Here is a 12,194-nt window from a genome sequence, read left to right on the forward strand (position 1 = left end):
TCAATGTCATTAAATAGCCACAATTTATTAGAAAGTATTTCTTACAAAATACCTCAAACATGATACAGTGTATTTACAGTTGGTGTGTACCCAGTGACTTCTGAAGTACAACCATTTCAGTTTTTCTTTGCTTTATTAACAAACCTTACTGCCCTATTAAATTATTGTGGCCATTTATGGAGTCAGGTTCAAGATCAGTAATTATATTGTCTTGATTTGAAACCCCTTTATAATCTAATGCAGCCTTGCAATAATACTTCCTTTGTGGAACTTAAAATGTGTATTTTGAGACTGGGCCAGAGAGGAGCTGAGTCTTCTCTCTGGTAATTTATTAATCTGTGGTGTTGTGGTGTTGTATTGGATTGCATTATACTGAAAGATGTTTCTACTATTGAATTTCAAAGTCTCAACAAAAAGTAAATATAGGGCTTTTCTATTGAATTGTATAACACTGTAGGATGATCTCAGTGTGTGTGTGTGGATGAGTCAGTCTATTTCTTGGGACTGGGTATCCAGGAGCCAGGCTGGAATGTGTTTGCAGTGCTTGAGGGGTCCTCGCTGATCTCTTGCTTGCCGAAGCTGGTGGCGGCCGCATGGCCCTTGGCGACAGTCTTTAAAGGTGTTGCCACCAGACCTTCCTCGTACTCCTTTGCCTGTAGGGCCAGATCGTTTTCCTCTACCTCCTTGGCCTTCAGCTTTATTTGCTCCCTATAGGTCTCATTCTTCAGCAGCTCCTGAGGGGACATAAACACATGCGTTACATGTTGTAGTCTGTGAGTTCATATATAACTACCAGGCATTACAGGTAATGTGCAACATGGTTAAAAAACTATTAATTTCATATTATGATATCAATTTATTTGGTGATATGATCATTTTTCTGGAAAATGACTTGAGACATTGTTAATCAATAAAACAATCTATACAGGAATAACCAGGCAGGAATGTGTGTGCTTTGGCTAATCCAGTAAATTCAATACTTCATCATATTGATCATATCATAAATCATCTCATTGTATATATCATCATATCGCCCACCCCTACCAGACATCACCTATCAGGATCCGTGGTAGAAGTGCTGAGGTGGCAGTTTCCTTAAGATTCGAGAAAAACAACTGTGACTACAAGATTACTTATTGGAACCTCTAAGCTGTCCTGCAAAACTGAACCAGTGATCATTTCCCCTCCTTAATCAACTACCTCTGTTTTGTCTTAAAGCAAAAAGAAAAGAACATCATCTGCTCACTAGTCAAAAGTAGAAGAGACACAAAGTTGCATTGGGGAGCTTCCAGGAACAAATGTGTGTATCCGCAGAGAATGAAGTAGGGCATTTACTAGAAAAAGAACAAGCGTGCTCAGTTAACCTATATTGCTCCAATAAACCCTGGTTAAAGATGTAGTGCTTGGAAAGGGTCGGTAAACTAACGTGACAGGAGGCATTCGCAGTATAAACAACCATTCCAACTCATGGAAACAATTATAACCCGGACATAGTCCACCAGTGGAATAGTTACCCACTTGAGCCACAGCTAGTGTCCAGTGATGTTAGTCTCTCCCTTGTATGGGGAGCCAAAAAGGAAGGGAGGACTGGGCATAATGCTGTTGTGTGTTGGCAGAAGTGAAGGACTGGAAAAGAGAGGGGAGAGCCGTGGCCAAAAAGCCCCGCTTTGGGGAGGGAGACAAACATACTGAGCTGCTTTTCCAGCCTGTTAATGACAGGATTTAATCCAATCAATTTATGTCGGCTTGGACCGGGAAGAGAGGGAGCGTGACAAGGGGTAGGGTAATGTGCTGGGAGTGAAGCCTTGGCCACATCAACACTGTCCAGCTGTCGATGGCAGCTATTGGGCAGACGCAAGGCAGAAAATTGGAATAGAATGTTCTGGCAATAGAGGCAGGGGATGGCATTGGCCACTCGCAGGCAGAGAGGACAGAAAGAGTGAGGGAGAGCTGCCTGGGTATTGGCCTTCCGAGGGATTTCCTATAGACCCACATTTCACTGGCCAAATAATTTCCAGCATTCTCACTTTTAAAGAGCAATAAACCCAGTGAGAGGTACACGAGGGGAAAAACTACACTCCTTCACCACCATTCCCATCTCAGAGACTGCCAGAAATAAAACACAAAAAGCCGAGATGCAGGCTTCTGCTTGGAAAAAAAAACAGAAAGTTAACTAGGACGTGGTGTCAGTGAGCCCCTTGTTCAGAGGCTGTCTTTGCTCTCCGTCTCGCCATCAATGCGCTTCAGTTGCTGTTTATTTTAACACCTGTCCCCCAAAGTTCCTGGATTCAGTTCGAAAGTGTAAGATGAAACAAATCAAAGCCTTTTCCTTCTATCTTTGCTTCTTCCCTCCCTTGTAACCAGTCCCCTAGAGTCCAACCATCAGCACAGCGGGGAGGCTGGGGGGAGACGTACCTCGACGGAGGGGGGCTCCTTCCGTCTGCCTCGGATCCAAGCTGGAGGAGGAGGAGAGAGAAGAAGAAGAAAAAAAAAAAGAGGGAGAGAGAGAGAGAGAGAGTGAGTGAGAACACCCACACAAACATACGCTGCACAAACAAAACCTGCAGTCATATTTAAAGGCTGCTGCTATAGCATCACAGACTTTCAGGGCATCACAGCAGCTCAGGTAACCGAGCTAGTTGGGGGACTTTATCCGGCGTTTGTTTTCTTTCATTTCGCTTAGTGAACTACGGGGAAAAGATGGAGAACGGTAAAACATCCGAGCTACACACATGATAAACGCAAAAAAAGACTAATACCGCTCTAGTGTAGGCAGAGCAGGGGCACTGAATACTGCGTCTCAGAAGAGAAAGTGCGGATCCGCTCTGATCTTTGAATTTGAAAGTACACACTCTGTCATTCTCCATCAATACCTCTGTCCTTCTTTCTCCTCCTGAGTAGAACTGTGTCTGTCTGTCATCTTTTTTTTTTTTTTTTTTTTCCTTTTTAAGGAGCTCTATTTTGGCTGAGCTGGCTGCACAGCAGAGCAGGTTAAAGGGAGCCAGAACGAGAGAGAGAGAGAGAGACGGAGAGAGAGAGAGAGAGAGAGATTTTCTAACTCTTCCTCCAGCTAGCGCAGGGATTCTGGGCCTCTTTTATCCCTTTCTTATTTGCATGCTGATGAAAATGCATGAGGGATGGGGCGAAGCAGGATGAGGGGTTTAAGGTGGATAAAGCCAGGCTGAGACAGAGGGAACAGTTTGTATCCAGTTGTAAGAAATTTGAAACACTATTTTATGGTACGGTTGTATAACACCAGCAGAAGGCGTCTTTGATAAACTCATGAATACGCTTTTCCCAACCCCCATCTCGCACTATGAAAAAAGAAAAAAGAAAATCAATGGATTAGCCTAGACCCCAATAGTTGCAGCCGTGAATTTGTTATTCCATTTTATTTGTGCAGCACTTTGTGTACTCTGTTGGGTAGCTCTTTTGTTAACATTGTCATTTATCCATGTTAGTGATAGTTTAAGTATGTAACAGTGATGCTGCAGTCCACACTTACCGTCCCACTCTATCGGTATGCTTCCTTCTATATATTCATATTCTGTAGGATTGGCTGCCTCTACCATCCGCTTGGCACGGACGAGCCTTCCTGGGAAACAAAACAACAACAACAACAAAAAAAAAAAAAAAGGGAGCATGAGTGAGATAGAGATGCTCGACAATGATGCATACAAAACGCAAAGGAATACAAACAAACACAAAGAGGCGCAGACACAATGCTCTCTGTCTCCCTCTCTCACAGACACACAGATACAGACAGACTCACAGACACACAAAAAATAATACACAGAGGGATGACAGCGCTGTGACAGGCCATGGATGATTACCTCGTGGCCCTCGGGCCCTTCTCCTCAGATCTCGCTGAGTGGCTCCAAATCTGGGCTAAGCCTTTATGCAAATCAGCCTCCCTTTAACCCAACCAACCACAGCCCCCCTCGCTGACAACCTCTTCCAATCACAGCGCTCTGGCTAACAATGCCCTCCAAAATCAACATCAAGCTGAGCAGGAGACAAAAGAGGTCAGATATCACAGAGAACAGGAGAGGCACGAGCTGCGTGGAATATTAAGTGCTCCTTTCCCTATCTGTATACAGCACGATGCTCGCTAGCAGCAAGGCCACCGCCAATTATTTTGGTTGAATCTGCTGATTAGACAAGTTTGGCTGGCACACAATGACATGGAGACGGAGGTAGAAGGGGCGCAATTGAGAGATGGAGAAAGAAAAGGGAGAGCAAGAGAATTAAAAGGAGACAGAGAAAAGAGAGAGTGGTGTCTTTGTGTGGCGTTTCAAAGCTTCATAAAGTGTTCACTAATAACGAGTGCTTTTGTTTCCGTAGTTTCTCCTCGCAGGTAGCCGGACGTCCATCCAACGCTCCCATCCCCTCTGAGAAATGATGAGGCAAGGAGGGAGGAGGTAGAAGGAGGGAAGACAGAAGAGAGGGAGAGAGAGTGATGATGCATGGCAAACATGGCTAGGAGGAGAGAAATGGATGGGCAAGGAAAACAACACGCTCCAAAACACAGACAATCTGTCAGGATTCCATCACCGTTTCTCTGCAGCTGACTGGACACGGACAAATGGAGGCAACCACCTCCATGCACGCCGCAGACTGATGGCCTTAATGTTTACCTCAGCCATAACAGATAGCTATGGCACGGGGATGGATGAATGATGGCTCTAACAAAAAGTAGCGTGCTGAAGTGTGAGCTGTGTAGTTGCTGCGCTTGTGTCTTTCTCAGTCTGTTTGTTCGGTTTTAAGCTAACAGCGATGACGAGAAAAAAACATTCCTCATGCATGTGCTGTTCTGTAATTATGTCTTATGAGGATGATTCCGTTCCATACTTTATCCAGCCTATATAGTAATCAGGTCAGCTAATTAGGCTAGTATTGCTTTGGTTCTGCTTTGGTTCCCACTAGATTGTCACTATAGGGCCTCACAGGCTCCAGGTCTGCAGCTTCAATTTTCCTCATATCCAGGTCTGACGAAAACACTGCATTCTCTCGTCTTATCAGCGGAGCAGGCCTACCGGTGTGTAAAATGCATTCTATGATCCTTGCAATTTGTTTGCATGTATGCCTTAAAATGCCTTCTGAGAAATAGTTTCCTAGAAAACCCCCCCTGTGATAGCAGAACAAAAACAACTGCCAGTAAACAAAAGGCGGTTTTCTCTAGGCAATACTAACAAATACATTTAACAGGTATGCTAATTATAAACAGATCCTATCCATATTTGCATTGGGTGTGGGTGGCAGCAGAATGAAATGGTACAATTATGATACAGTCCCTACAAGCAATGTGCTTAGCTACAGCTAATGCCTAACTAATAAGCATAAAGAGAGGCACCCACTTTTTTCTCTGTCTATATCTCTCTCCGCTAGGTTGCATCTCCCCCTCTACTCTCTGTCACACTCCAACATGGCTCTCTTCTTGTCTTGTTGCTTTTGCAGCATGACTAAACCCCTTCCACCACGGCTTTTATCCTTGGATTTGAATAACAAATACGGTATGTACATATATTTATGAAACACGGCTGATCCTCCCACCACATACACATTGGGAGGAGGCTTGTCAGTCTCATTGGGGTGAATCTCGCTCTCTTGGTAATCTCTGATCTGGGACAACTGCAGAAAATAAAAACACACACACACACACAGGCCATGGCTATATGTATTTTTACTAGAAAGGTTCAAAAGAAAGACACCACTTCTCTGTAAATCTTATTACCTCACAGTAGCTGATGTAAGAATTAGGAAAAAACTGTGCAATATGAAATAAGATTGTTGCTAAGTTTGGTAAGGTTGTTACTTGTGGACATTGGGTTTATTAACTAATGAGATCACTGTGCATAAGCCTGCTCTTAACCTAATGAAGCATAACAGAATTGGCCAGCCTGGCACATTGTTTGCATAGTGATTTCTCAGCCCAAGGGGCTGCCTGCAACTAACAACTGCTGTCGCTAACAATTAATCTACAGTTTTTGTTTTTTTTTTCATTTTTGATCAACCGTGGGCTATTAGGAAGTGGCGATGGGCACTTTTAACGATTTTCTGACAATCTGTTGACCAAACAATTAGTTAATCAAGAGAATTGCCAATTAATTGATAGCAAACAATCAGTAGTTGCAGCCCTACTTTGAAATGACAAAAAATAATGTGAAATGTCAATCACAAGTTACCCGAGCCCAAAGTAAAATCTTAAAATTGCTTAATTTGTCTGTCTAACAGTCAAAAAGTTTTTACAATTATATGAAATGCAAAAATGCAAATAAATATTTTCACATAACAAAGCTTCAACCAGTAAATGTTACCACTATTCAAATCACACAACAAAATACTAAGAAACACAAATAATAATGATGACAAATGTCAATCTGAAGTGATGTCTGAAAAATGTTTACTTTAACTGACCAACAGTAACAATTCTAAAAAAATGGAGAAAAGTGATAAATCTTAACATTAAAAAGCAGTAAGGAGTAAATGCTTGGTGTTCTTGCTGGATATATAATTCAACATGAATTGATTATCAATAGTCACAGATTAACTTTACTGTTGATCGAATAATAGGTGAATAAAGCCTTAATGTTAGCATCACAATGTTTTTATCCTTGACACAGACAGTCAAAATGGGTGTAAGCTATCTTTCTGCTCCACAGTTCAGAGCTGAGTGCTTTCAGTTTGCTACTTTCACTGAGAGAGAGAGAGAGAGGGAGAGAGAGAGACAGAGAGAGAGAGAGAGAGAAATAGACAGAGAGACAGAGAGAGAGAGGTGTTAGGAGCTCTCGATCTCAGTGGGCCCCCCTGTGACAGGTCTGCCTTCTCATCACTCACTAGGGGGAACCTACTTACCAGTCAAATACACACCCACACACACACACACATACACATACACATACACACACACTCACACACACACACACACACAACTGGCTAGAGAGCAGGCAGATTAACCTGAGGGACAGGAGCGAGGACACTGCCTCTTACCGTGAAGGACAAACGCAGCACTGCGTTGGAGAGGGGGAGGGGCCAGCGGCAGGAGGAATGAAATCCCACTGCATAAATATTCATAACCCATCTCACCTGTCTGAGCGCGACTCATCTGTGAGCCTAGCTGTGGAACCGGGGGGGTGGGGGAAGGAGGAAGGGAGGAGACAGGGAGGCAAGATGGGTGAGGGGTTGCCGTGGCAGCCGGATCGGGAGCCAATCAAATGGCAGGTACGCCTAACCTTCCCGTTCGTTAGAATAAGACGTGATGCGCTCCGAGGGCTGCTCTTTGAACCCTGAACACACCCTGCTAAACTCTATCACCTGCTTCAACACACACACACACACACACACACACACACACACACAAAACCCTCAACTTCACACATCGGCTCCCAGGTGAGTACTGCTGGGGGCAACCTGAGAGGTTTTTCACCTCCACAATGTCATTGCGGGCGTCTTGTGCTGTCTCTCTCACTGTGAGCCATTCTCTTGCACCCTGTCTTTGATTACAGAAGCAGATGTCAGGGCGACATCCAGGTATAGAGAGCCCTAAAAACTTAAGACAAAAATCTGACTCCAACTGGTAGACCAACACCTCACCAACAACATCAACATCTATCCTGAGAAACACGACATTCACCTGTGCAGACAAAAGCACCCACTTGAAACAGCACAGCATTCAATTCCAGCTCTTCCTCTCAATAGACAGCGGAAAGAGCAGCTCTCTCAGTCTTGACAATTGCACAAGATGAAGCAGCGAGTTTTAGGCCTGACACCAAGGTGGAACAAAAAGCCATCCTGAAGCAGCAAGCCCATCAGCCTGGACTGAACCTAGTTTATTCCTTTCCAGCTGAGCTGTGTGCAGGAGAGGGATGGGGACCAATCCGTGCATGGTAATGGACAGCTTTATGAAGATGGAGTGATCCGATAAGCATCAGTGATACAAGGGCAACCAGGTACCAATACTGACACCCTCTCTCTCTCTCTCTCCCTCTCTCCTTCCAATCTCTTTCCCTGAAAAAAAAAATGGAGGGGATGTGTGAGGCCTGTAACCATGGTTACCCATTAGCCCTGAGCCTTGTGACGTGGGATGAGGTTTACAGGGAAAAGGCCAGCCGTTGTTTTGCATCAGTTCTGGTGAGAGGAGGAGCTTAAGCGTAAAGTAGGCCTGCTGCTGCTGCTGCTCGTTTTTTTTTATTCAGCCCTCATTCTGTTTGTCCCTGATGCCGTCGATCCCTCTGAGGCTTGAGCGACTCACGGCAGAACAGCGGAGAATAATTCATATAGAAGTAACAACATGCTGAAAAGAATACTCTGATTTCCCCTGTGTGTTACTTTTAACTAAACGCGGGCATACTTGAGGGCGGAAGGGATGCTATACCCCTCCTCACTTAAGACCACCCATCCTCTTGAAGTCTCTTCCTGGCCCAACGGGTTATAAAAAAAAACTGTGGTGAGCCAGGAAGTCAGTGTCCTTTGTGAGGCTGTGGAGCGGTGTGGACCCCCTCCTCCCACCTCAGCTCCTCTGAGGCCCATGTGTGTGATGTCCATACACCAAGCTGTCCACCCCTTTCTATTCACCTCCATCACTCTCATCCAACCCCCTTCTTTTTCCTTCCATTCCACCTTCAGTTCCCCCCGCTCTCTCCCTCCATTAACCTACCTCCACCTTCTCTCTCTCCCCTTCTATCTGTCTGCCTGTTCCACCCACTCATTTCACCCTCTTTCTGTCAGAAACCCTCCATTCACTTTCTTTCTCTCCATTCTTCCCCCACTCTATAATTTCACCCCATATGTCAGCATCCCCCTTGTTCTTTGTCACTCACTTTCTATACCCCACCTTCTTTTCCACCCTCTGCGAGTCTCCCTCGGCCTTATCTTTCCTCCCTTACTCCTAGCCTTATTTCTCTCTGCCTGTCTGCTTTATTAAAATATTCTGAATTGAATAAGCAGCGGCAGGCTCCCAGAGATGTCTGCATGTGTGTCGGTCTGTCTGTCAGTCTTCCTGGCTGAGTTTCTGACAGGGAGCCCTCAGGTGTCAAAACATCTCGCTGGCCATCTGACCAGAGAGAGAGACATGAGTGCATCGGACAGTGATTCACATCTAGGCAAAATGTAAAAATTAATTTGATTAATTTGCCTTCTTCCTTCTGTTGGCGCCATTGACGGTCTGTCATTGCTTGCCAAACAGCAAATAAGTTTGCAGGAGGTAGAAACAATCATATTCATGTAGAATTTATAGGTTGTGAAACGAGTGGAGTCTGAAATGTATTCAGATGCAGGTCTACTGTATAGGGCAATGTTTAATAGACTTGTCAAAGGCGTAAGCTACTCATATTGGAGCTAGGCCCATTTGTAATGTTCTACCATATATAAAAGTGCCTGTATCTAATTTTCGGGCGTCTATCTTTTTAAATGCCTTTTTAATGAAGTAGTTAAGCCACTCCATGATGTTCCATCACATACACACAAACACACACTTGGCAACCAGTATACAGCAAGATGAGCTGAACACACTTGTTTCCCCATAATGACTAACAACCTTCATTTAAACCCTGTGCATTGCAAAGCTGCTGATCAATTAACATGATTTAGTGTAGCAGCTCTGGACATTGCCGTTCCATGGTAAACACTGACTTGGTGTCCTACTGTAGGATAGACCTTCCTTCATCACACCCTGGGGATGACTTGTGGCAGAATAAACAGCCATTTGGACCCTCTTCTCTCTCCGCGGTGACTCTTTCCATGGAAATATGCGGCTTGAATCAACGCTCTGATGACACACAGCCATCTGTTGTTGTGTTAAGTGTGTTAGGGCATGAAGTGGAGAGAAAACACACACAATCGCAGAATTTTTTTTCCCCTTCCTTTTTTTAAAAAATAAAAAAAGCAGATACAAATGTGTTATGCCACACAGACACATGTACTCAATCACAGATGCACAAACTAATGCAACAGCACGCGCACACACACACCTCCTCCCTCAGTCCCTAGAGTCGCCCATCCTGAAATAGCAGAACTGAGGCCTTTTCATTTTTTCACTTCATAGAACAGAGCTGGGGAATCAAATAAATAATAGACAAAGAGAGAGGGATAGTGATAGGACGACAAGTCAATGCGTCTTTTCTCTGCAACAGCGTGGCGCACCTCTGAAGAACCTCTGAATCTCTTCCATTCTCCACACAGTGGAGAGGACCAATAGATTAAAACTGCATGGCACACACTGCTAAAATGAATAGTGCTAAAAATACATCCTTTTCACTAAGACATGAAAGGAAACTGCCTTTCCCCTGTCCAGTATTGAGCAACCATTGATTCCAAGACAAAGGCTACACCTCCTCAAAGAGGTAAGAAAAATAGCAATCATACAGGCAATTATTTTCAAATGTGCCTGCAGCGGCCGATAATGTCAGCGCGCCTCTCTTCCTAAATAAAGGGAGGGAAGGCAGGCGTCAAAGCTGCAGGCCCGCTGCTGAAGACGAATGAGCCCATCCGCAGAATGCTTTGCTTTCATCTGGGCAGCATGACATGGCGCCCCATGCAGTGTAAGGCAGAGCTGGGCCTGGGGGACAGACGCACACAGAAAGAGAGAAGAATATAGATTCTCTACTTAGCTTTATGGAGCCAACACCAAGGCAAAGACCCTCTAAAGACCAGTGGCCAGATTGCCAGTGGCTTTCTCTTGTAGCCCTGCCATAGACAACAATCAGTGGGGCTCCACAGCCTACAGCGCAGTTCTCTCTATGGGATGGCAGCACACAGTAGGCCCTCTATAGCTGGACCTTTTCTAAAGGCAGAGACAGAGATTCTCCCTCTCTAGGCGTGTACTTCAGACCGAGGCCTATTCATTTTGATGTGCAGGCACAAGAGCAGCAGCATCTGAGGAGATGGGGGGATAGAAAGCTCTCTGCTGGGCCTAACCCTCCAAACTACTGAACTACTCTAATGTTCTGAATAGAAATCTTCACTGGACTGGCTTCAAAGGAGGAAAATCGAGAGGCAGCAATGAAGGGGAGGGGCAAGGGGAGGAAGGACTAACTGGAGGCAAATAAAGAGGTCAATGTAAGGAGAGGTATTTAAAATGAGGCAGGGCAGAATCACACAAAACAAGGAGTTGCTTTGCCTTTATTTTTCTGTCTTAGCGACTAACATCCTCATACATAGCCTACACAGAATTGCTTACGCCCCAGTTTCCTAAAGTTAACAGATTGAAAGAGGTAGAAAATGGGATCAGCAAAGCATGGATAAAGGTAGAGAGGGGTGGACCGAGCACTAGGAATGGACAAATGAATAGAAGAAGTAGGCAGAGCAGAGAGAGAGAGAGAGAGAGAGAGGAGGAGAGAGACTCCTCATCCTACTTTAACCACTACTCATGTGCTGCAGTGGAAAGCCCTGCGGTCCATGCCTTAAGGCCCTGAGCCCACGCTTGGCCTATCAGTTTAAGATCAAAAAGAGCTCGCTTTAGCAAGACATATGGACTGAATAATGCATCTGCTTTATTTCCACAAGGCTGGACGGGGTGAGAGGCAGGAAAAAAAAAAAAAGAGGCAAATGTGTGTGCCATATATTTCTATTTGTTTATAATCACTGTATTAGTGTGTGTATGTGTCTGTCAGAGTCTGTCTGGCATTTATGAGTGTGTTTGTGCGGAACCAGTTTTTCCACAGGCCAACTAGCCTCTTCACAGTGTCAGTCATTGTGATTGGACAGTGAAGATGGTAGCCTGTAGCGTGCTAGAAAATGGGCTTCTGTGATGTCTCATTTGAATAGTCTGACAGCCAGGGGTGGAGGAGCAGCCTTGTAATGAATTATAAATATGAGGTGGGCGCTTGTTTCGCCCACAAACTGCTGAGAAAAGGTGAAGCACAAAGTCAAGTTCAGTCAGAAGGAAACCTGGCTTGCAACCTGCCAGTGGTGGGTCCTTCACCAGTAAAAAACAAAAAACAAAAACAAAACACAAAACAACTTGGTTACATCCTTGGAGAAAAGTACCAATGAATGTAGGCAATGTACAGTATGATTTCAGTTCAGCCTGTGCTTGGAAATGATGACTATTCTAGCTTGTATAATGTGGTACCAAGAGAGGGAGACAAAAGCAAGTACTTGTGGGTGGGATAAAATAATCCCCAGATGAACTCATTGTCCCGTACACATCACTGTGTACTTTATGATCTGGTTTCCTGGTCTTCATTAACCCTAAG

The 12,194-nt window shown here is 44.6% G+C and overlaps 1 protein-coding gene across 1 annotated transcript in view; it reads right to left on the reverse strand.

Annotated features, from left to right (window-relative positions):
- ndufaf2 (NADH:ubiquinone oxidoreductase complex assembly factor 2) overlaps positions 1 to 12,194 on the reverse strand; it is a 14,705-nt gene continuing 2,511 nt past the window's right edge. Inside the window, exons 2-4 of the mRNA XM_042422455.1 lie at positions 3,506 to 3,595; positions 2,416 to 2,456; positions 1 to 734 (exon numbers count right to left, since the gene is read on the reverse strand). Coding sequence (XP_042278389.1) covers positions 492 to 734; positions 2,416 to 2,456; positions 3,506 to 3,595 — 374 coding nt within the window. The 3' untranslated portion in view covers positions 1 to 491. The remainder of the gene's footprint in view (positions 735 to 2,415; positions 2,457 to 3,505; positions 3,596 to 12,194) is intronic.

The sequence above is a fragment of the Thunnus maccoyii genome, chromosome 9 (genome assembly GCF_910596095.1).
Source record: "Thunnus maccoyii chromosome 9, fThuMac1.1, whole genome shotgun sequence".
Classification (NCBI taxonomy): Eukaryota; Metazoa; Chordata; class Actinopteri; order Scombriformes; family Scombridae; genus Thunnus; species Thunnus maccoyii.